Raw genomic sequence first — 25,473 nt, 5'->3', positions numbered from 1 at the left:
TCTGCCTGTTTGTTTTTTTCCCCCTGACGGTAACCCAGCTATTCTTGTCCTGTACCTTGGGTGTGGTTACCTCCCTGTAACTCTTCTCAATCACCCCCTCTGCCTCCCGGATGATCCGAAGTTCATCCATCTTCAGCTCCAGTTCCCTAACACGGTCTACAGACCCAGAGTCCTCAACCGTTCCTCATACGACAAGTTCTTCATTCCAGGGATCATTCTTGTGAACCTCCTCTGGACCCTTTCCAAGGCCAGCACATCCTTCCTGAGATATGGGCCCAAAACTGCTCACAATAATAATAATCTTTATTATTCTCACAAGTAGGCTTACATTAACACTGCAATGAAGTTACCGTGAAAAGCCCCTAGTCGCCACACTCCGGCGCCTGTTCGGGTACACAGAGGGAGAATTCAGAATGTCCAATTCACCCAACAAGCATGTCTTCCGGGACTTGTGGGAGGAAACCGGAGCACCCGGAGGAAACCCACGCAGACACGGGGAGAAGGTGCAGACTCCGCACAGACAGTGACCCAAGCCGGGACAGAGGGAAGATGAGAGACAGCTGGACCAGGGCTGTATCCAGGAGGGGCTCGGACTGGAATGTTCTGGGATGGTGATAATTGGCTTCCAACCATGTGTTCAACATGAGCCCAAAGGTTGGGGCGTTTATCATCGATTTGCCTTCTACCATCATCAGTTTTTTAGGCGAAAGGTGAGTTTTGAATCTCCCTTGTGGATTCAGTATTGAACCAAAATGTAGAAATGAACCTATTCCATTTCTACCAGGCTTTGCAAGAAAACTTTAAATTTGGAAAATCTCAGCTCCATCTTAAAGTGCAGCAGCACTTAAAAAAACAGCTTTGTTCCTTGTCTCCTCTTGGTTGTTTTTTGTTTAATTTTAATAATTTGCTCCCCAAAATCCTCCAAACTTTTATTTGAGGAATGAGCCGCGGGGAGGGTTTTTCCTGCCGAGACTTCTGTTGCCTTTTAAGGTAAAGAAGGAACTTTATTGGGGGTTTGGGGGGAGGAAGTCGCACCAAAACTTTGCCCCAGCAGAGGTTATGGCTCCGCTGCGGGAAGATAGTGCCAGGGTTGGGGAGGGGGATTAACAGGGGCCAGTGGCTGGGAGAGGGGCTGTGACCCGGCCAAGTTCAGGGAGCCGATCGTAAGCTGTTTGCTGGGGGGTGGGAGACTGGGGGTTGTTCTCGGGGGGAGGCTCGGGGGGGGGGGGGGGTGGATTGATACCAGGCTGAGTGCTGAAGACCCGCCCAGATTCCCAGCCTCTTCCTTGTTGAAATTGAGTTGAAATCGCTCAGCATCCTGACCCAGCAGTCACTCTGCGTGCCGGCTCTGCCTAGTGTGTCTCTGCGCTGCACAGAACTCTCGCTCTTACTCAGGATGTCTGGCTGGGATGGGTACATCGACAATATCATGGCCAGTTCCTGTGTGGCAGACGTCGCGATTTACGGGAAGGAGGGGAGCCTGTGGGTCGCTTTCAACGAAGGGGAGCTGAAAAACATTCCAGTAAGTGGCAGTCTCCAGCTACTCCGTCTAAACTCCAGCCTCACTCTCTGGGCACAGTAAGCAGTCTTACAGTCTTACAAGCAGGTTAAAGTGCAGCAGGTTTGTTTGGGATCTCTCTCTCTGTGTGGGGGAGCCCCACTCCCTGGGTTTAAACTTCCTGTGTCCACTCCCTCTTGAGGGAAAGGCAATTCCTTGATTCCTGGAGTTTCCGCCCTATCCAGAGGGTCTGACCCTCCTTTGGGGCAAATTCACCCCCCCCCCCCTCCTAGAAATTCCGTGTTAAGGGATTTTTAAAAATCTGCCTTCCAAATTTAGTGTAAAGTATTGAGAATCGCCCCTCCCCCTTCCCTCCTAATCGACATGTTGCTTTAGGGAGTGGCCCTGATGACTGAATCCACATTTCCATTCTGGCAACCTCCCTCCAACCTCCCAACAAATTAAAACTGCGCTGACCTGGGGGCAGCTTTGTTTAACCTTGTTCAGTCCCCCTCCCAGCCACTCTTCTGTTTTAAAAAAAAAACCCTTCCAGATGTGAGCCCAGTTTTAACTCCAGCTGTTTGAGCTGCTCTCTCTCTCTCTGAGGGGGGGGGGGGGGAGGGGAGAGGCAGCGAGTGTGGAGGAGGAGTGAGGGTTAAGGTTCAGTCAGGGCTTTCCAAGAGGAAATTGGATTAATATGTGTGTGAAGAATGTGCAGGATTACCTGGATAAGGCCAGGGAGTGGCATTCAGTGAATCTCTCTGAGGGAGAACTTGCCCAGACAGGAATTTGACGGGTGACTCTCCTCCTGACACCCCCCAAAATCCTGTCCGCCATCGACAAGGCACAAGTCAGGAGTGTGATGGAATACTCTCCACTTGCCTGGATGAGTGCAGCTCCAACAACACTCAAGAAGCTCGACACCATCCAGGACAAAGCAGCCCCGCTTGATTGCTCCCCCCCCCCTTCCACAAACATTCACTTCCCCCCACCACCGACGCACAGTGGCAGCCATGTGTACCATCTACAAGATGCACTGCACAAACTCTCCCAAGAATCCTTCAACAACACTTTTCGAACCCACTACCTTACCAGAACAGCAGACACCGGAACCATCATCACCCTAACTGGGAAATATATCTGCCGTTCCTTCACTGTCTCTGGGTCAAAAATTTTGAACGCCCTCCCTAACCGCATGGTGGGTGTACCTACACCACGTGGCTTGCAGCGGCTCAAGAAGGCAGCTCACCGCCACCTTAAGGGGCAGTTGGGGATGGATAATAGATTCAATTTAAAAAATGGACTGACTATCTTCTACTGTAATTGTTACTGTGTAGTTATCTATCAGTCTAATATCCACAAATGGGTGGCATGTGGCACAGTGGTTAGCACTGGGACTACGGCGCTGAGGACCCGAGTTCGATCCCGGCCCTGGGTCACCGTCCGTGTGGAGTTTGCACATTCTCCCCGTGTCTGCGTGGGTTTTGCCCCCACAACCCAATAGATGTGCTGGTTAGGTGGATTGGCCACGCTAAATTGCCCCTTAATTGGAAAAAGAAAAATAATTGGCTACTCTGAATTTTAAAAAAAATAATATCCCCAAGAGTTTTTGTGGGTTCAAAGAGAGAGGGAGTGGGATAGAAGCTTTGGGATGATGTGTTTTTGTGGGTGCAAAGAGAGGGAGTGGGATAGAAGCTTTGGGATGATGTGTTTTTGTGGGTGCAAAGAGAGGGAGTGGGATAGAAGCTTTGGGATGATGTGTTTTTGTGGGTGCAAAGAGAGGGAGTGGGATAGAAGCTTTGGGATGATGTGTTTTTGTGGGTGCAAAGAGAGGGAGTGGGATAGAAGCTTTGGGATGATGTGTTTTTGTGGGTGCAAAGAGAGGGAGTGGGATAGAAGCTTTGGGATGATGTGTTTTTGTGGGTGCAAAGAGAGGGAGTGGGATAGAAGCATTGGGATGATGTGTTTTCTTGATCATCAGAAACCCACTCGGGACTGAATCTATTGCTTGTCAGTTTGAGCTGGGATAGGAAGGCATTGGAATCTGTCTGGGTGGGGTGGGGAGGACTATGATGCAATCACTCGCCTGTCTCCCCGTCAGTATGATTTTCAAAGGCAGCTCCAGACTCGTGTGTTGAAATGATTGCAATGTGTAATTTAAAAAAAAAAAAAGTTTGCTCGAAGCTTTTCTCAAATTGTAGCTTTTTGCAATGTTTGACTGCAACCGAGCAATCCTCACATGGGGAACTCTGGCTCAATGCAGAGCTACATTCAGACTGAAATATATCGAACGTTGCGTTCTGCACCCTTAAATGTTGGATACAGGGCCAGCACGGGGGCGCAGTGGTTAGCACTGCGGTCTCACGACACTGAGGACCCGGGTTCGATCCCGGCTCCGGGTCACTGTCCGTGTGGAGTTTGCACATTCTCCCCGTGTCTGCGTGGGTTTCGCTCCCACAACCCAAAGATGTGCAGGGTGGGTAGGTTGGCCACACTAAATTGCCCCTTAATTGGAAAAAATGAATTGGGTACTCTAAATTTGAAAACAAAAAATATTGGATACAATTGGAATAAGAGAGACAGGAACATAGATACAATATTGCGTCAATAATGGGAAGGGGAGAGTAACGGTCGGTGGGTATGTTTCAGGCTGGAGGAAGGTTTGGAATGGTTGCCCCGGGGGGGGGGGGGGGGGGGGGTAATGCCACCCTTGCGTTATCTGATGATATATTAATGATCTAGATCTCGGTGTGCAGGGGACCATTTCCAAACTGGCAGGTGATACAAAACTTGGGACGTTTAGGAAAAAGCAGTTCCTGCTGATAAAAGGGATCTCAAACGAGACTTAGTGATTTACAAAAGAAGCAAATGTTATGTGAGGAAGAACGTTTTCGCAAGGAATGGTTGGGATCTGGAATGCACTTGCGGGAAGTGAGGTGGGGCAGGTTCAATCGAGGCATTCAAGGGGGTACTTGCTGATGTGACTGTTCATTCAATATGCAGCTGGCAAGGGAATAGCATTAAGTCTCAATGCTCATTTGGAGAGCTGCTGGGTGCCAATCCGATGGACTGAATGGCTTCCTCCTGTACCATAACAATTCTCCAGTGTGAAAGTAATAAAAACAGAAAATGTTGCAAATATTCCTCGGGTGTGGCAGACCTATGGTGGGAGACAGTCTTGAAAGGTGTGAGACCATAAGTTGGGCAACATGTGGTCTACTGGTTCGCACTGCGGCCTCACGGCGCTGAGGACCCGGGTTCGAATCCCGGCTCTGGGTCACTGTCTGTGTGGAGTTTGCACATTCTCCCCGTGTCTGCGTGGGTTTCACCCCCAAAACCCAAAGCTGAGCCGTGTAAGTGGATGGGCCATGCTAAATTGCCCCTTAATTGGAAAAAAAATAATTGGGTACTCTAAATTAAGAAAAATAAAATAAATAAGTTCAGAAGTTATGGGAGCAGAATTAGGCCACTCGGCCGATCGAGTCTGCTCCGTCATTCGATCATGGCTGATCTCATCCTGGACTTAACTCCACCGTCCTCCATGACCCTTCAACCCATTACCAATTAAAAATTTGTCTAACTTCTCCTTAAATTGACTCGCTGTCCCAGCATGCACCGCACTCTGGGGCAGCGAATTCCACAGATTCACAACCCTTTGGGAGAAGTAGTTTCTCCTCAAATCTATTTTAAATTTGCTACTCCGTATCCTGAGACTGTGACCTCTCGTTTTAGACCGCCCCACAAGAGGCAGCATCAGCTCCACGTCTACTTTTTCCGTACCTATTACCATCTTGTTTACCTCAATTTGATCTCCCCTCATTCTTCTAAACTCGAGAGAGTATCGGCCTAAACTGTTCAATCGCTCCTCGTACGACAAACCCCCTCATCTCGGGAATCAATCTAGTGAACCTCCTCTGAACTGCCTCCAATGCCACTCCATCTTTCCTCAAATAAGGGGACCAAAACTGTGCACCGTACTCTCGGTGTGGTCTCAGCAATGCCTTGTACAGTTGCAACAACACTTCCCTACCTTTACACTCTATTTCTTTAGCTATAAATGCCAACATTTCATTCACGTTTGGTATTATCTGCTGTACCTGCATGCTTGTTTTCTGTGGCTCATGCACACTTGCCCACATTAAACTCCATCTGTCACATTCATCCCATTTGACATTTTTGGGGTCCGTGGACCGAACCCTGGTGCACCCCACTAGTTACATCTTGCCATCCAGGAAAAGACCCATTTATTCCGACTCTGTCTCTTGTCCGTCAGCCAGTCTTCTGTCCAAGCTAATAAATTACCCCTAATCCCATGTGATCTAACCTTGTGTATTGTACAGGGCGTTGGTGAGGCCACACCTGGAGTATTGTGGGCCGTTTTGGGTCCTTATCTGAGGAAGGATGTTCTTGCTGTGGAGGGAGGACAGCGAAGGTTTACCCGGCTGATTCCTGGGATGGCGGGACTGTCAGACGAGGAGAGACTAAGTCGGTTAGGATTGTATTGATTGGAGTTTAGAAGAGTGAGAGGGGATCTCATAGAAACTTATCAAATTCTAACAGGATTAGACAGGGTGGATTCAGAAAGAATGTCCCCGATGGTCGGGGAGTCCAGAACTAGGGGTCATAGTTTGAGGATAAGGGGTAAACCTTTTAGGACCGAGGTGAGGAGAGATTTCTTCACCCAGAGAGCGGGGAATCTGTGGAATTCACTCCCACAGAAAGTAGTTGAGGCCAAAGCACTGTGTAATTTCAGGCAGGAATTAGATACAGCTCTTGGGGCTACAGGGATCGAGGGATATGGGGGGAGGGGGATCGGGGTATTGAACTGGATGATCAGCCATGATCATAATGAATGGGGGAGCAGGCTCGAAGGGCCGAATGGCCTCCTCTTATTTTCTATGTCTCTGTTAATCTTCTGTGCGGCCCCTTGTCAAATGCCTTCCGGAAGTCCAGATATACGACATCTACAGGATCCCCATGATCTACTTTGCTGGTTACATCTTCGAAGAAATGCATCAACATGATTTGCCTTCACAAATGCTGCCTCTCGTGGATAGAATTTATTTCCTTGAGAATTGATTTGAAGACTTCCGGTTGCGGCTACGCGGAGCTAAGCCGCACGAATCGGCAGCTCCCGCGAAGATGGTCTTTTGGGCTCGATAGAAGAGCCCCAACGGGACTTTTCACACAGCCAACCCGTGGGGAAGAGAGGAGAGAGGTTCCCCACTAACCTGTATGGACCGGACCCGCAGCGAAACGGCCAAAAAAACGGCACTGGGGCAGCGGGAGAAGAGGGGTAAAATAAACAAAATAGCGGCGGCCGGGGACAAAGAAGAGATGCAAGAATTCATCAAGCGCTGCTTCGAGGAGCTGCGCAAAGAAATGGTGGCGCCTATGCTGGCAATAATTGAATGACTTGGGGCAACCCAGAAAGCCCACGAGGTGAAGATCCAGGAGATCCAGGACAAAGTGAGTGAGAATGAGGACGAGCTCTTGGGCCTGGCGGTGACAGTGGAGCGGCACGAGGTGCTACACAAGACGTGGGCGGGAAGATTCGAAGACCTGGAGAACAGGTCGAGGAGAAACAATCTGAGGATCCTGGATCTCCCAGAAGGAGTGGAGGGGGCCGACGCCGCGGCATATGCGGGCACAATGATCGGGGCGCTGATGGGCGCAGAGGCCCCCCCGGGGTTGCTGGAAGGGGCGCAGCGGGTGCTGGCGAGGAAGCCCAAAGTAAACGAGCCGCCAAGGGAGATGGTGGTGAGATTTCACCGGTTCACGGACAGAGAGAGGGTCCTGAAATGGGCCAAGAAGGAACGGAGCAGCAAGTGGGACAATGCTGAGATTAGAATATACCCGGACTGGAGCACGGAGGTCGCTAAGCGGAGAGCGGGTTTCAACCGGGCCAAAGCGGTGCTGCATTGGAAAGGAGTGAAATTTGGAATGTTGCAGCCAGCGCGACTGTGGGTCACATATAACGGCCAACACCACTACTTCGAAACGCCCGAAGAGGCGTGAACCTTTATATTAACTGAAAAGTTGGACTCCAATTGAGGGTTTGTGAGGGTGGGGGGTATTTGAGGGTTGAAGTATGATGGTGGTTGTATATAGGGGGGCAAGCACGCACAGGGAATGTTATATGGGCTGGGGATGAGAGACAAGGCCGCAACTCTGGGGCAGCGAATTCCACAGATTCAGAACCCTTTGGGAGAAGTAGTTTCTCCTCAAATCTATTTTAGTCGGGGGGCGGGGCAGGCTCTGGAAAGCGCGGGGTTTTTCTCCCGCGCGCGGGAAGAAAGGTGGGAGGGGAAGCGTAGGAACGTCTACAGATGGGGAGATTCCCACACGAGGGGGGGGGGGGGGTCGTCAAAGGATGGCGGGGGAAGCCGGGGTCAGCTGACTTATGGGGGAGCAAAAAAGCTAGACCGGGATCTAGCGGGGGGAGGAGGGGAGAAACAGGGTTGCTGCTGCTGCACTGGCCGAAAGGGAATGGGACACAGAAGAGGTGGCCGGGACGGAGGTGAGGGGGAGATGGCTAGTCGGCGAGGGGGTGGGTGGGTGGGGGGGGTGGTGGTGTGTGAGGTGAGAGCCCCTCCAATCCGGCTGATAACTTGGAACGTGAGAGGCCTGAATGGGCCGGTGAAGCTGGCTCGAGTGTTCGCGCACATGAAGGGACTGAAGGCAGACGTGGTCATGCTCCAAGAGACACACCTGAAGGTGGCGGACCAGGTTAGGCTAAGAAAGGGATGGGTAGGACAGGTATTTCACTCGGGACTGGACGCGAAGAACGGGGGCGGCAATTCTGGTGGGAAAACATGTGTCATTTGAGGCCAAGACTATCGTAGCGGACAATGGAGGGAGATATGTGATGGTGAGTGGTAGGCTGCAAGGGACGTGGGTGGTGTTGTTAAATGTGTACGCCCCGAACTGGGATGATGCTGGATTTAGGAAGCGCATGTTGGGGCGCATCCCGGACCTGGAGGTAGGAGGACTGATAATGGGAGGGGACTTTAACACCGTGCTGGACCCAGCACTGGACCGTTCCAGATCAAGGACGGGAAAGAGGCCGGCGGCAGCCAGGGTGCTCGGGGTTTATGGATCAGATGGGGGGAGTGGACCCATGGAGGTTTGCAAGACCGCAGGCCAGGGAATTTTCTTTCTTCTCCCACGTGCACAAGGCTTACTCCCGGATAGATTTCTTTGTTCTGGGCAGGGCGCTCATCCCGAGGGTGGAGGGGACGGAGTATTCGGTCATAGGCGTTTCGGACCATGCCCCGCACTGGGTGGAAGTGGGGCTGGGAGAGGAGAGGGACCAACGCCCGCTGTGGCGGCTGGATGTGGGACTGTTGGCAGATGAGGTGGTGTGTGGTAAGGTAAGGGGGTGTGTTGAAAGGTACTTGGAGGCCAACGACAACGGGGAGGTGCGAGTGGGGGTGGTATGGGAGGCGGTGATCAGGGGCGAGCTAATCTCCATCTGGGCTCATAGGGAGAAGACAGAGGGCATGGAAAGGGAGAGGTTAGTGGGGGAGATTTTGAGAGTGGACAGGAGATACACGGAGGCCCCGGAGGAAAGATTACTTTGGGAGAAGCGACGGCTCCAGATGGAGTTTGACCTGTTGACCACGGGGAAGGCGGAGGCACAGTGGAGGAAGGCGCAGGGGGCGACCTAAGAGTATGGGGAAAAGGCCAGTTGGATGCTGGCACACCAGCTCCGTAAGAGGGCGGCAGCGAGGGAAATAGGGGGAGTCAAAGGTGGTGGGGGAGCCATGGCCCAGAGTGCAACGGAAATAAACAAGGTATTCAAGGCCTTCTATGAAGAGCTGTACAGATCCCAGCCCCCAGGAGGGGGGGGTGGGGGGGAGAGGAAGAAGAGGGGATGGGAAGATTCCTGGACCAACTGTGGTTCCCGAGGGTGGAGGAGCAAGAGGTGGCTGGTTTGGGGGCACCAATCGGGTTGGAGGAGCTGAGTAAGGGTTTGGGGAGCATGCAGGCGGGGAAGGCCCCGGGGCCGGACGGGTTCCCGGTGGAGTTCTACAGAAAGTACGTAGACCTGTTGGCCCCGCTACTAGTGAGGACCTTTAACGAGGCAAGAGAGGAGGGAACCCTGCCCCAGACTGTCGGAGGCAACAATTTCCTTGATCCTGAAGCGAGCCAAGGACCCACTGCAATGTGGATCGTCCAGGCCGATTTCGCTCCTTAATGTGGACGATAAGCTATTGGCAAAAGTGCTGGCCACGAGGATTGAGGATTGTGTCCCGGGGGTGATACATGAGGACAAGACGGGATTTGTAAAGGGCAGGCAATTAAACACTAATGTACGGCGGCTCTTAAACGTGATAATGATGCCATCGGAGGAGGGAGAGGCGGAGATAGTGGCAGCTATGGACGCGGAGAAGGCCTTTGACCGAGTAGAGTGGGAGTACCTCTGGGAAGTGTTGCGTAGGTTTGGGTTCGGGGGAGGGTTTATTAGCTGGGTTAAGCTCCTTTACAGAGCCCCGGTGGCGAGTGTAGTGACGAACCGGCGGAGGTCGGAGTACTTACGACTGTACCGAGGGACGAGGCAGGGGTGCCCTCTGTCCCCCCTGTTGTTTGCATTGGCGATCGAACCCTTGGCCGTATCACTGAGGGAGTCTAATAAATGGAGGGGGGTGGTCCGCGGGGGAGAAGAGCATCGGGTGTCGCTATACGCGGACGACCTGCTGCTGTACGTGGAGGACCCAATGGAGGGGATGGTGGAGGTCATGCAGACTTTGAGGGAGTTTGGGGAGTTTTCGGGCTATAAGCTCAATGCAGCGAAGAGCGAGCTTTTTATACTACAGGCAGGGGACCAAGAAAGAGGGATAGGGGACCTACCGCTGAGGAGGACGGAGGGGAGCTTTCGGTATCTAGGGATCCAGATAGCCAGGAGCTGGGGGGCCCTACACAAACTGAATCTGACGAGGTTGGTGGACCGAATGGAGGTGGACTTCAAAAGATGGGACATGTTGCCGCTCTCGTTGGCGGGTAGAGTGCAGTCGGTAAAAATGGTGGTCCTTCCGAGGTTTCTGTTTGTGTTTCAGAGCCTCCCCATCGTGATCACCAAGGGCTTTTTCAAGAGAGTAGGTAGGAGTATTATGGGGTTTGTGTGGGCGAACAAAACCCCGAGGGTAAGGAGAGGGTTCCCTGAGCGCAGTAGGGACCGAGGAGGGCTGGCGCTGCCAAACCTAGGGAGCTACTACTGGGCAGCAAACGTGGCGATGATCCGTAAGTGGGTTATGGAGGGAGAGGGGGCGGCATGGAAGAGGATGGAGATGGCGTCCTGCAAAGGAACGAGCCTGGGGGCGCTGGTGACGGCACCGTTGCCGCTCTCGCCATCAAAGTACACCACGAGCCCGGTGGTGGCGGCAACGTTAAGGATCTGGGGCCAGTGGAGACTGCATAGGGGTGCAGTGGGAGCCTCGGTGTGGTCCCCGATCAGGGGTAACCACCGGTTTGTTCCGGGGAAGATGGACGGGGGGTTCCAGGGCTGGCACCGGGCGGAGATTAGAACAATGGGGGACCTGTTCATCGACGGGACATTTGCGAGCCTAGGGGCACCGGAGGAGAAGTTTGAGCTACCCCCGGGAAATGCATTCAGATATATGCAGGTGAGGGCTTTTGTGAGGCGACGGGTCAGGGAATTCCCGCTGCTCCCGACACAGGAAATTCAAGACAGGGTGATCTCGGGTGTATGGGTCGGGGAGGGCAAGGTGTCGGAAATACACCAAGAGATGAAAGAAGAGGGGGAAGCGCTAGCAGAAGAGTTGAAGGGTAAATGGGAGGAGGAGTTGGGGGAGGAGATCGAGGAAGGTTTGTGGGCTGATGCCCTGGGTAGGGTCAATTCCTCCTCCTCATGTGCCAGGCTCAGCCTGATACAATTTAAGGTGGTCCACAGAGCGCACTTGATGGGGGCGAGGTTGAGTAGGTTCTTTGGGGTAGAGGACAGATGTGGAAGGTGTTCAGGGAGTCCGGCGAACCATGTCCATATGTTTTGGTCATGCCCGGCACTGGAGGGGTTCTGGAGAGGAGTGGCGGGAGCAATATCTCAGGTGGTGAAAGTCCGGGTCAAGCCAAGCTGGGGGCTAGCAATATTTGGAGTAGTGGACGAACCGGGAGTGCAGGAGGCGAAAGAGGCCGGCATTCTGGCCTTTGTGTCCCTGGTAGCCCGGCGAAGGATCTTGCTAATGTGGAAGGAGGCGAAGCCCCCCAGCCTGGAGGCCTGGATAAACGACATGGCTGGGTTCATAAAGTTGGATTAAGTTTGCCTTGAGAGGGTCTGCGCAGGGGTTCTACAGGCGGTGGCAACCGTTCCTAGACTATCTCGCGGAGCGTTAGAGGAAGGTCGGTCAGCAGCAGCAGCAACCCTGGGGGGGGGGGGAGGGGAGGGTGGGGGGGGGGGAAGGAACGAGAGATTGCTTGAGGGGACGGCCGAGCGGGGACAACATGGAGGGTGGGGGAAACTGGCATGAACGGGCGAGAGCCAGTGTATAAAGCTCTGTAAATATATCATCTTACCATGTATATATCTTAGGGCGATTTTGTGTTATTTTGTTACGGGGGGGGGGGGTTATTGTTTGTAAGGGGAAAAAATTGTTTTGTCTTGTTAAAAAACTTTAATTAATATATATTTTTAAAAAAGAGAATTGATTTTAACAATTTCCCAACAACAGATGTTAAACTAACTCGGTGTCATTTCCCACATTCTGCCTCCCTCCCTTTTTGAACCAGGGCGTTACCGTTGCATTTTCCCAATCCACTGGAACCTTTCCCGTGTCCAGGGAATCTTGGAATATTATAACCAATGGATCCACTATCTCCGCTGCCGCTTCCTTTAACATCCCAGGATGTCGGCCATCCGGGCCTGGGGACTTGTCTGCCCTCAATCCCAAGAGTTTGTTGAGGACCGTTTCCGTATTGATGCCGATTGTTCTCCGTTCCACCCTTTCTATTCCCTCTGAAATGCCCGTTCCTATCGGAATGGTACGAGTGTCTCCACCGTGAAAACTGAGGCAAAGTATTGATTTTGCATCGTTGCCATTTCTGTGTTCCCCACTTTTAACTCTCCAGTTTCATCTTCCAAGGGACCAACATCCAGGGCAGCACGGTATCATTGTGGATAGCACAATTGCTTCACAGCTCCAGGGTCCCAGGTTCGATTCCGGCTTGGGTCACTCTCTGTGCGGAGTCTGCACGTCCTCCCCGTGTCTGCGTGCGTTTCCTCCCGGCGCTCCGGTTTCCTCCCACAGTCCAAAGATGTGCGGGTTAGGTGGATTGGCCGCGATAAATTGCCCTTAGTGTCCAAAATTGCCCTTGGTGTTGGGTGGAGGTGTTGACCTTGGGTAGGGTGCTCTTTCCAAGAGCCGGTGCAGACTTGATGGGCCGAATGGCCTCCTTCACTGTAAATTCTATGAAACATTCACCTCAGCGACTCTCTTATCTTTTATGCACCTGTAGAAGCTTTTGCTATCTTTTTTATATTTTGCGCTTTTTTTTCATAATAATTATCATGACTTTTTTTTAATTACTTTTTTTATTATCCTTTGTTTAAGTTTGAAAATTTCCCAATCTTCCAGCCTGCCACTGGCCTTTGCAATTTGATATAACTTGGTTGTTGTCTTTATAATGTCCTTGACCTCCTCGTTTAGCCACGGATGTTTTTTCCCCTCTTCCCACCTTTTCTTCCTCACTGGGATATATTTTAGTTGTGAGGAATTGAGTATATCCTTAAACATCTGCCTCTGCTCATCAGCTGCCTTTCCTTTCAGCCTTCCTGCCCAGTCTGTACAGCCCAATCTGACCTCAAGCCTATGTAGTTTTCTTTGTTTAATTCCAGAACACTAGTGTGGGACTGCACTTTCTCACTCTCAAACCGTACAATGGTCACTACTCCCGAGTGGATCCTTAACGGCGAGGCCATCAAATGGCGGGAGAGGCCGGGGTCAGCAGGAGTCAACTGACTTACGGGGGGAGCAAAATGGCTAGTTGAGGATCTAGTGGGGGGGGGGGGGGGGGAGGGGGAGGTGGTGGGGAACTGGGTTGCTGCTGCATGGGCCAAAGGGGAGCTGGAAGTAGGAGAGGTTGTCGGGGCGGGGGTCCGCCGCCTGGGGGACTGGAGGGCGCGGGAGGTGCGGGCACGTGGCTGGCCTAGAAAAGGAGATGACTAGTCGGCGGGGGGGGGGGGGCGTGCGCGCGCGTGAGTAGCCCCCCCCCCCCCCCCCCCCCCCCCCCCCGATCCGGCTGATAACTTGGAATGTGAGGGGCCCGAACGGGCCGGTCAAGAAGGCCCGGGTGTTTGCGCACTTAAAGCAGACGTGGTTATGCTCCAGGAGACACACCTGAAGGTGGCAGGCCAGGTTAGGCTGAGAAAGGGATGGGTAGGACAGGTCTTTCATTCGGGGCTGGATGCGAAGAACAGAGAGGTTGCAATGCTGGTGGGGAAGCGGGTGTCGTTCGAGACACTGAATATTGTAGTGGATAATGGAGGTTGATACGTGATGGTGAGCGGTAGGTTGCAGGGGGTGCGGGTGGTACTGGTGAACGTATATGCCCCGAATTGGGATGATGCCGGATTTATGAAACGCATGCTGGGTCGGATTCCGGATCTGGAGGTAGGAAGCTTGATAATGGGGGGGGACTTCAACACGGTGCTGGACCCAGCACTGGACCGTCTAGGTCCAGGATGGGTAAGAGGCCGGCTGCGGCCAAGGTGCTCAGGGTGTTTATGGACCAGATGTGGGGGGGGGGGGAGTGGATCCATGGAGGTTTGCCAGGCCACAGGCCAGGGAATTTTCCTTCTTTTCCCACGTCCATAGAGCCTACTCCCGGATAGATTTTTTCATTTTGAGTAGGGCGCTAATCCCGAAAGTGGGGGGAACGGAATATTCGGCCATAGCCACCTCGGACCACGCCCCGCATTGGGTGGAGCTGGAGTTGGGGGAGGAGAGGGACCAGCGCCCGCTGTGGCGCCTCGATGTGGGACTGTTGGCGGATGAGGGGGTGTGCGGGCGGGTGCGGGGGTGTATTGAAAGATATTTGGAGGCCAACGAGAATGGGGAGGCCCAGGTGGGGATGGTCTGGGAGGCGTTGAAGGCAGTGGTCAGGGGAGAGCTAATCTCCATTAGGGCCCACAGGGTGAAGAGAGAGGGGAGGGAGAGGTTGGTGGGGGAGATTTTAAGGGTGGACAGGAGTTATGCAGAGGCCCCCGAGGAGGGGCTACTCAGGGAGTGACGGAACCTCCAGACAGAGTTCAACCTGTTGACCACAGGGAAAACAGAGGCACAGTAGAGGAAAGCGCAGGGGACGACGTATGAGTATGGGGAGAAGGCGAGTCGGATGCTGGCACATCAGCTTCGTAAGAGGGAGGCGGCAGCGAGGGAGATTGGTGGAGTTGGGGATAGAGGGGCGAATACGGTGCGGAGTGCGGTGAGAATAAACGAGGTATTTAGGGACTTCTATGGGGATCTGTACAGGTCTGAGCCCCCAGCGGGGGGGGGGAGGGGATGCGACGATTCCTAGATCAGCTGAGGTTCCCAAGGGTGGAGGAGGAGGAGGTGGCTGGTTTGCGGGCGCCGATTGGGCTGGAGGAGCTGGTTAAAGGATTGGGGAGCATGCAGGCGGGGAAGGCCCCGGGGCCGGATGGGTTCCCGGTTGAATTCTACAGGAAATACGTGGACCTGCTGGGCCCGTTGCTAGTGAGGACTTTTAATAAGGCGAGGGAGGGGGGGACCTTGCCCCCGGCAATGTCCAGGGCGCTGATTTCTTTGATTTTGAAGCGGGACAAGGATCCATTGCAATGTTGGTCGTATAGACCGATCTCGCTCCTCAATGTTGACGCTAAGGTGCTGGCTACGAGAATTGAGGACTGTGTCCCGGGGGTGATTCATGAGGACCAGACGGGATTTGTGAAGGGTAGGCAGCTAAATACAAATGTGCGGAGGCTCCTCAATATGATTATGATGCCCTCGGCGGAGGGGGAAGTGGAGGTGGTGGCAGCTAGGGACGCGGAGAAGGCCTTTGATCGGGTGGAGTGGGAGTATCTTTGGGAAGTGTTGCGGATGTTTGGGTTCGGGGAGGGGTTCATCAGTTGGGTCAGGCTGCTATATAGAGCCCCAGTGGCGAATGTGGCTATGAATCGGCGGAGGTCGGAGTACTTTCGGCTGTACCGGGGGACGAGGCAGGGGTGCCCCCTGTCCCCCTTGTTGTTTGCACTGGCAATTGAGCCTTTGGCCATGGCACTGAGGGAGTCCAGGAAGTGGAGGGGACTGGTCCGGGGGGGGAGAGGAACACCGGGTGTCGTTGTATGTCGACGACCTGTTGTTGTATGTGGTGGATTCAGTGGAGGGGATGGCGGAGGTCATGCGGATCCTTAGGGAGTTTGGGGTCTTTTCGGGGTATAAACTCAACATAGGGAAGAGTGAGCTCTTTGTGGTGCATTCAGGGGACCAGGGGAGGGGGATAGACGAGCTACCGCTGAAGAGGGCGGAAAGGAGCTTTCGGTACCTAGGGATCCAAGTAGCTAGGAGTTGGGGGGGCCCTGCACAAGCTCAGTTTGATGCGGTTGGTGGAGCAGGTGGAGGAGGATTTTAAAAGATGGGATATGCTGCCACTCTCTCTCTAGTGGGTAGGGTGCAGTTGGTCAAAATGACGGTCCTCCCGAGGTTTCTCTTTGTGTTCCAGTGCCTTCCCATTATGATCCCCAAGGCCTTTGTCAAACGGGTAAGCAGGAGCGTCATGGGATTTGTGTGGGCGAATAAGACCCCGAGGGTGAAGAGTTTTCTGGAGCGTAGCGGGGACAGGGGGGGCTGGCGCTGCCGAATTTGTGTGGCTAATATTGGGCAGCCAATGTGGCGATGATCTGTAAGTGGGTAATGAAGGGAGAGGGGGCGGTGTGGAAGAGGCTAGAGATGGCGTCCTGTGTGGGCACGAGCCTGAGGGCGCTGGTGACGGCACCGCTGCCGCTCTCGCCGACAAGGTACACCACGAGTCCGGTGGTGGTGGTGACGCTGAAGATCTGGGGGCAGTGGAGGCGACACAGGGGCGAGGTGGGAGCCTCGGTTTGGTCCCCGATTCGGGAGAATCATCGGTTTGACCCGGGAAGGATGGATGGGGGGTTTCGGAGCTGGCATCGGGCAGGGATTAGAAGAATGGGGGACCTGTTCATCGATGGGATGTTTGCAAGCCTAGGGGCGCTGGAGGAGAAGTTTGGGTTACCCCCCGGAAATGCTTTCAGGTACATGCAAGTGAGGGCGTTTGTGAGGCGGCAGGTGAGGGAATTCCCATTGCTCCCAGCACAGAGGATTCAGGACAGGGTGATTTTGGGTGTATGGGTTGGAGAAGGCAAGGTTTCGGCGATTTACCAGGAGCTGAAGGAAGAGGAGGAGGCCTCGGTGGAGGAGTTAAAGGGCAAGTGGGAGGAGGAGCTTGGGGAGGAGATAGATGAGGGTCTGTGGGCTGATGCCCTGAGTAGGGTTAATTCTTCCTCCTCTTGCGCCAGGCTCCGCCGAATACAGTTTAAAGTTACTCACAGAGCGCATATGACAGGGGTGAGGTTGAGTAGGTTCTTTGGGGTGGAGGACCGATGTGGGAGGTGCTCAGGGAGCCCGGCGAACCATGTCCATATGTTCTGGTCGTGCCCGGCACTGGATGGGTTTGAGGGGTTTTGCGAGGACTATGTCCAAGGTGGTGAACGCCCGGGTCAGGCCGAGCTGGGGATTGGCATTATTTGGGGTATTGGATGAGCCGGGAGTGCAGGAGGCGAAAGAGGCCGGTATTCTGGCCTTTGCGTCCCTGGTAGCCTGGCGGAGGATTTTGCTACTATGGAAAGATGCGAAGCCCCCAGTGTGGAAGCTTGGATCAATGACATGGGCAGGGTTCATCAAGCTGGAGAGGATAAAGTTTGCCTTGAGAGGGTCTGTGCAGGGGTGCACCTCAGGCGGTGGTAACCGTTCCTAGACTATCTCGCGGAGCGTTAGGAGGAGGTCAGCAGCAGCAGCGGGGGGCGGAAGGGGGGTGTTTCTTTTGGGGAGGTGTTTGGGTGAAGGTGTTTTTTTTCCCCCTATTTGTGTTTTTAAATGTTATATGGGGGTTATTGTATATGGGGGAAATCCAGTGTATTGTTGTGGTCTCGTTTCTTTCTTTTTGTTGGGGGGGGGGGTTTTGTTGAAAATTTGTCTAAAAATTTGAATAAATATATTTATTTAAAAAAAACTTGAGGCCATCAATTAATCCCTCATTGCACAACACCAAATCCAGAGTATCCTCCTCCCTGGTTAATTCCACAGGAAATGGTCTATAATGCATCCAAGAAACTCTGCATGCAGACTCCCCTTGCTAATTTGATTCCTCCAGTCTATGTGCATGTTAAAATCGTCCATCACGTTGCCGTACCTTTCTTACAAGCCCCCAGTATTTCCTGGTTTATGTTGTGCCCGCTGTTGCGCTGTATGGGGACCTGTAGATTACTCCTACCAAGGAGTTTTCCCTTTGCTATTTCTTACTTTTGCCCAGATTGATTCGACACCTTGATCTCTGGTGCTTCTGTCATTTCCCATTCCAACGCTGATCCCCTTCCTCACCAGCAGGGCGACACCAGCTCCTCCTCCTTTCAGTCTACCTTTCCGAAATACTGCATACCCTTGGATATTGAATTCGCAGACCTGGTCTCCCTGTAACCACGTTTCCGTAATCCCCACCAAGTCATACCCTATTGTTTCTATTTTCACTGTTCACTCATGCTAAGAAATATATAAATTTAGAGTACCTAATTCATTTTTTTGCAATTTAGCGCGGCCAATCCGCCTGCCCTGCACACTTTTTGGGTTGTGGGGGTGAGACCCACGCAGACACGGGGAGAATGTGCAAACTCCACACGGACAGTGACCCAGGGCTGGGATTGAACCCGGGTCCTCGGTGCCGTGAGGCAGCAGTGCTAACCACTGTGCCACCGTGCCGTTAACTCATCGCTTGTTCTGAGTGGTTCGTGTATTTAGATGCAAAGTTTTTAAATTTCCCTACTCTTCTATAATTCCTTGGTGCATAAAGACATTCGCCCGTTGTGTCCCTCCCCTTTTAGTTTCTGATAATCATCCTCATCGCTAAGCCAATTCCAAACCCAACTCCACTGGGCCGGTGCGTAGGATATCAGAGACCTGGGGCGGGATTCTCCGATCCCCCTCCGGGTCGGAGAATCGCCGGAGGCTGGCGTGGATCCTGCCTCTGCCGGTTGCCGAATTCTCCGGCACCGGATATTCGGCCGGGGTGGGAATCGCGCCGGTTGACCCCGCCCCCCCGGCTGGAATGCCTGTCCCGCCGGCGAGAATCAAACCACCTCTTTTACCGGCGGGACAAGGCAGCGCGGGTGGGCTCCGGGATCCTGGGGGGGGGGGGGGGGGCGCGGGGCGATCTGGCCCCGGGGGGTGCCCCCACGGTGGCCTGGCCCGCGATCGGGGCCCACCGATCCGCGGGCGGGCCTGTGCCGTGGGGGCACTCTCTTCCTTCCGCCTTCGCCACGGTCTCCACCATGGCGGAGGCGGAAGAGACCCCCTCCACTGTGCATGCGCGGGGATAATTTTAAACTCTCATCGGTTGTTGCCTTTGAAATTTTATTTATTTATTTATTCAACATAAATTTAAGAGTACCCAATTATTTTTTTCCCCCCAATTAAAAGTGGCAATTTAGCGCGGCCAATCCACCTGCCCTGCGCATCTTTGGGTTGTGAGGGTGAAACCCACGCAGACACGGGGAGAATGTGCAAACCCCACAGTGATCCAGAGCTGGGAATGAACCCGGGTCCTCAGTGGCGTAGGCAGCAGTGCTAACCACTGCGCCACTGTGCCGACCGCTTTGAAATTTCTATCCACATGGTGTTCCATCTCAGTCAACCGGGGTTCCCCATTGAATCCACTCCCACCCCATACCAGGAAACCCACAACGGGGAATCTCAATAAAACCCCACCACCATCTTTGGGTTGTGGGGGCGAGACCCACACAGACACGGGGAGAATGTGCAAACTCCACACGGACAGTGACCTGGGGCCGGGATCGAACCCGGGACCTCGGTGCCGTGAGGCGGCAGTTTTCTTGATGAGGAGAAAATTCTGACATGAGCGAGGCAGACGAAGTGGGAGGGGAGCCAGCGGAGGATATACCAGGACCAGGGAGTGGAGCTGGCCGAGCGGTGGGCTGCCTCCAACCGTACAAGGCTGCCATCCACCAGGAGGGGCTGCAGTTTGAGTTGATGTATCCTGCTTGTCTGTGGAATGTGTGGGGGCTAAAGGAAGCTGAGCGATTGGACGAGGCTGAGGAAGGGGGTGGGGTGGGCAGGTGTTCCATTCGGGGGGTGACTGGGCTGGTCAACAAGAGGGTGGTGGTTGAGGTCGGCTGTATCGAAGCTTACCCTGGGGGCAGGTACCCTGGGGGCAGTTTTGTGATGGTTAGCAGGAAGTTCAAGGGGACCCCTGTGGTGCGAGTGAATGTTTGTCCCAAACTGGGATGGGTGGATTTTTTTGAGGTGGGTTTTAAAAAAAAAAATAAAAAAAATTTTTATTCTCCTTTTTCACATTTTTCCAAATTTACACCCAACAATAATCAGTAACAATATGTCAATCCCCATGTCCATAACAAGTATCACATCCTCCCACCAAACCCCAAACATTAGCCCGCATGTTCACATAAACAAAAAGGAATCCGGAGTCACCCAGAGTCACCATTAACACACACAGCCCCCGCCCCCCTGTAATATTCGATGTGATCCAATTCTCGAAATTGAATATGGGGAAAAGCGAGGTGTTCCCGATAAACGCCAGGGGGCGGGAAAGGAGGCTGGGGGAGTTGTGGTTCCGGGCGGTGGGGGTGAGTTTCTGCTACCTCTGGGTACAGGTGACACGGAGTGGGGGCAAAACTGCATAAGTTGAACTTGGTGCACTTGGTGGAGGGAATGAAGGTGGACGTCACGAGGTGGGATGTGCTGCCCTCGTCTTTGGCAGGGTGGGTACAGGCGGTGCTGCCCGTGTCTTTGGCAGGGTGGGTACAGGCGGTGCTGCCCGTGTCTTTGGCAGGGTGGGTACAGGCGGTGCTGCCCGTGTCTTTGGCAGGATGGGTACAGGGTGGGCACAGGGCTGGTACAGGCGGTGCTGCCCAGGTTTCTGTTCATATTTCAGAACCTTCCCATCTGTGTTCCCGAGTCCTTTAGAAAGGTCAATGGGGTGTTTTTGAGGTCTGTGTGGGCGGGGAAGGCCCTGCGGGTGAGGGTGTTTCTGGAAAGGGATCGATTGAGGGGGGGGCTGGCTTTGCCGAGCCTATCGAATTACTTCTGGGCAGCAAACACCGCAATGGTTAGGAAATGGGCGGTGGAGGAGGGGTCAGACTGGGGGCGGTGGAGGGGGCGTCGTGTAGGGGGACCAGTTTGAGGGCACTGTTCTTGGCGTTCTCGCCATTCCCGCCGGTCCGATACTCCGTGAGCACGGTGGTGGTATCAGTGTTAACGGTTTGGAACCAGTGTCGGCAGCACGTCGGACTGGAAGGCAAGTCTCTGTGGGCGGCGATATGTGACGCCTGTAGGTTAGCGCCTGCGGGGCTGGACGCAGGGGGTCCCGGGGGTGACGACAGGTGAGGATAGAGCACTTCAGGGACTTGTTTGTGTGGGAGGAAAGTTTGCCGGCCTGGAGGAGCTCAAGGAGGTGAGAGTTTGCCGGCCTGGAGGAGCTTGAGGAGGGGGAGCTTGAGGAGGGGGAGCTTGAGGAGGGGGAGCTTGAGGAGGGGGAGCTTGAGGAGGGGGAGCTTGAGGAGGGGGAGCTTGAGGAGGGGGAGCTTGAGGAGGGGGAGCTTGAGGAGGGGGAGCTTGAGGAGGGGGAGCTTGAGGAGGGGGAGCTTGAGGAGGGGGAGCTTGAGGAGGGGGAGCTTGAGGAGGGGGAGCTTGAGGAGGGGGAGCTTGAGGAGGGGGAGCTTGAGGAGGGGGAGCTTGAGGAGGGGGAGCTTGAGGAGGGGGAGCTTGAGGAGGGGGAGCTTGAGGAGGGGGAGCTTGAGGAGGGGGAGCTTGAGGAGGTGAAAGTTTGCCGCCTGGAGGAGCTCGAGGAGGTGAAAGTTTGCCGCCTGGAGGAGCTCGAGGAGGTGAAAGTTTGCCGCCTGGAGGAGCTCGAGGAGGAGGAGCTCGAGGAGGGGGAGCTCGAGGAGGGGGAGCGTGAGGAGGTGTACCAGTTGCTGAAGGGAAAGAGGTTCAGGTAGCTGCAGGTGAGGGACTTTGTTAGGAAAGAGGTGCCGTCCTTTTCGGAGCTGCCACCTCCAATGCTGCAGGACAAGCTGTTGTCCGAGGGTGGCATTGGGGAGGGGAGGGTGGTGGATATATATGGAGAGCTGGTGGATAGGGAGGGAGCTCCTGTGGAGGAGGTCGGAGGCAAATGGGAGGAGGAGTTAGGGTTGAGGATGGAAGCCCTGCGGAGGGTGAATGTTTCCTCGTCGTGAGCGAGATTAAACCTCATCCAATTCATGGGGGACATGATGGTCCAGAGGGTGAGCCGGTTCTTTTTGAGGGGGGTGGAGTAGTGGTGTGGACGGTGTGCTGGAGGGGGGGCGGCAGGGAGAGAGGGGGCACTATGTGCATATGTTTTGGGCGTGTCTGAGGTTGAGGGGGTTTTGGACTCGGATTCAGATGTAATGTCTGAAATTCTCTGCACGGGTGGCTCCGAGTGCGGAGGTGGCGATACTCGGCGTGGCGGAAGACCCCCGAGTTCAGGCGAGCAGAGAGGCCCATGTCCTGGCCTTTGCCTGTCTGATAGCTCAGATAGTCAGCGGGACCCGGTGCAGCGAGGGTGTGAGTGAGTGGCAGAATCTTTGCACCTGGAGAAAGTTATTGATGGGTGGAAGTGGGGTTCACCCCGAGGTGGAAGCCTCGGGGACAGTTCCTGCAGATTGGAGAGTGGCTAATGTAACTCCACGATTTAAACAAGGGCAGAAATGCTGGAAAAGCTCAGCAGGTGGCAGCATCTGTAGGGAGAGGAAAGAGCTGACGTTTCGCGTCCTGGTGACCCTTTGTCAAAGCTGAGGCCCTCTCGACTTGAAACGTCAGCTCTATTCTCTCCCTACAGATGCTGCCACCTGCTGAGATTTTCCAGCATTTTCTCTTCGGTTTCAGATTCCCACATCTGCAGTAATTTGCTTTTATTTTAAAAGAGAGGTAGAGAGAAAACAGGGAATTATAGACCAGTCAGCCTGACATCGGCAGTGGGGAAAATTCTTGAATCCATTATCAAAGATTTTATAGCCGCGCACTTAGAAAGCAGTGGCAGGATCGAACAGTCAGCTTGGATTCATGAAGGGGAAACCTTCCTGAAACCTACTGGAATTCTTTGAGGATGTAACTAGTACAGTTGACAAGAGGGAGCTATTTGGACTTTAAGAAGGCTTTTGAAAAAGTCCCGCATAAAGAGATTATTACGTAAAATTAAAGGGCGTGGGATTGGGGGAAAATGTATTGAGATGGATAGAAAACTGGTTGGCAGAGAGGAAACAAAGAAGAGGAATTAATGGGTCATAAGAACATAAGAACTAGGAGCAAGAGTTTGCCATCTGGCCCCTCGAGCCTGCTCCACCATTCAATGAGATCATGGCTGATCTTTTGTGGACTCAGCTCCACTTTCCGGCCCGAACACCATAACCCTTAATCCCTTTATATCTTCAAAAAACTATCTATCTTTATCTTAAAAACATTTAATGAAGGAGCCTCAACTGCTTCACTGGGCAAGGAATTCCATAGATTCACAACCCTTTGGGTGAAGAAGTTCCTCCTAAACTCAGTCCTAAATCTACTTCCCCTTACTTTGAGGCTATGCCCCCTAGTTCTGCTTTCACCTGCCAGTGGAAACAACCTGCCCGCATCTATCCTATCTATTCCCTTCATAATTTTATGTTTCTATAAGATCCCCCCCCTCATCCTTCTAAATTCCAACGAGTACAGTCCCAGTCTACTCAACCTCTCCTCATAATCCAACCCCTTCAGCTCTGGGATTAACCTAGTGAATCTCCTCTGCACACCCTCCAGTGCCAGTACGTCCTTTCTCAAGTAAGGAGACCAAAACTGAACACAATACTCCAGGTGTGGCCTCACTAACACCTTATACAATTGCAGCAGAATCTCCCGAGTCTTAAACTCCATCCCTTTAGCAATGAAGGACAACATTCCATTTGCCTTCTTAATCACCTGTTGCACCTGTAAACCAACTTTTTGCGACTCATGCACTAGCACACCCAGGTCTCTCAGCACAGCAGCATGTTTTAAGATTTTATCATTTAAATAATAAGCCCTTTTGCTGTTATTCCTACCAAAATGGATAACCTCACATTTGTCAACATTGTATTCCATCTGCCAGACCCTAGCCCATTCACTTAGCCTATCCAAATCCCTCTGCAGACTTCCAGTATCCTCTGCACTTTTTGCTTTACCACTTATCTTAGTGTCGTCTGCAAACTTGGACACGTTGCCCTTGGTCCCCAACTCCAAATCATCTATGTAAATTGTGAACAGTTGTGGGCCCAACACTGATCCCTGAGGGACACCACTAGCTACTGATTGCCAACCAGAGAAACACCCATTAATCCCCACTCTTTGCTTTCTATTAATTAACCAATCCTCTATCCATGCTACTACTTTCCCCTTAATGCCATGCATCTTTATCTTATGCAACAACCTTTTGTGTGGCACCTTGTCAAAGGCTTTCTGGAAATCCAGATATACCACCTCCATTGGCTCCCCGTTATCTACCGCACTGTTAATGTCCTCAAAAAATTCCACTAAATTAGTTAGGCACGACGTGCCCTTTATGAACCCATGCTGCGTCTGCCCAATGGGACAATTTCCATCCAGATGCCTCGCTATTTCTTCCTTGATGATAGATTCCAGCATCTTCCCTACTACCGAAGTTAAGCTCACTGGCCTATAATTACCCGCTTTCTGCCTACCTCCTTTTTTAAACAGTGGTGTCACGTTTGCTAATTTCCAATCCGCCGGGACCACCCCAGAGTCTAGTGAATTTTGGTAAATTATCACTAGTGCATTTGCAATTTCCCTAGCCATCTCTTTTAGCACTCTGGGATGCATTCCATCAGGTCCAGGAGACTTGTCTACCTTTAGCCCCATTAGCTTGCCCATCATTACCTCCTTGGTGATAACAATCCTCTCAAGGTCCTCACCTGTCATAGCCTCATTTCCATCAGTCACTGGCATGTTATTTGTGTCTTCCACTGTGAAGACCGACCCAAAAAACCTGTTCAGTTCCTCAGCCATTTCCTCATCTCCCATTATTAAATCTCCCTTCTCATCCTTGAAAGGACCAATATTTACCTTAGCCACTCTTTTTTGTTTTATGTATTTGTAGAAACGTTTACCATCTGTTTTTATATTCTGAGCAAGTTTACACTCATAATCTATCTTACTCTTCTTTATTGCTTTTTTAGTAGCTTTCTGTTGCCCCTAAAGATTTCCCAGTCCTCTAGTCTCCCACTGATCTTTGCTACTTTGTATGTTTTTTCCTTCAATTTGATATTCTCCCTTATTTCCTTAGTTAGCCACGGTCGATTGTCCCTCTTTTTACCGTCCTTCCTTTTTGTTGGTATAAACCTTTGCTGAGCACTGTGAAAAATCACTTGGAAGGTTCTCTACTGTTTCTCAACTGTTTCACCATAAAGTCTTTGCTCCCAGTCTACCTTAGCTAGTTCTTCTCTCATCCCATTGTAATCTCCTTTGTTTAAGCACAAAACACTAGTGCTTGATTTTACCGTCTCACCCTCCATCTGTATTTTAAATTCCAACATATTGTGATCGCTCCTTCCGAGAGGATCCCTAACTATGAGATCCTGAATCAACCCTGTCTCATTACACAGGACCAGATCTAGGACCGCTTGTTCCCTCATAGGTTCCATTACATACTGTTCTAGGAAACTATCGCGGATACATTCTATTAACTCC

General features: G+C 52.7%; 1 protein-coding gene across 2 annotated transcripts in view; it reads left to right on the top strand.

Moving 5' to 3' along the window:
• The first annotated feature begins 1,291 nt into the window (after window positions 1-1,291).
• Window positions 1,292-25,473, top strand: part of LOC140404619 (profilin-1-like) — a 60,469-nt gene continuing 36,287 nt past the window's right edge. Inside the window, exon 1 of one of the 2 annotated variants that reach the window (XM_072493223.1) lies at window positions 1,292-1,522. In XM_072493223.1, the coding sequence (XP_072349324.1) occupies window positions 1,397-1,522 (126 nt within the window). In that variant the 5' untranslated portion in view covers window positions 1,292-1,396. The remainder of the gene's footprint in view (window positions 1,523-25,473) is intronic. The other variant, XM_072493222.1, reaches the window with a different exon arrangement.

This window comes from Scyliorhinus torazame, chromosome 31, assembly GCF_047496885.1.
Source record: "Scyliorhinus torazame isolate Kashiwa2021f chromosome 31, sScyTor2.1, whole genome shotgun sequence".
In the NCBI taxonomy this organism is placed as follows: Eukaryota; Metazoa; Chordata; class Chondrichthyes; order Carcharhiniformes; family Scyliorhinidae; genus Scyliorhinus; species Scyliorhinus torazame.
Note: the sequence above shows the minus strand (reverse complement) of the source record. Positions and strands in the feature narration are given on the sequence as shown.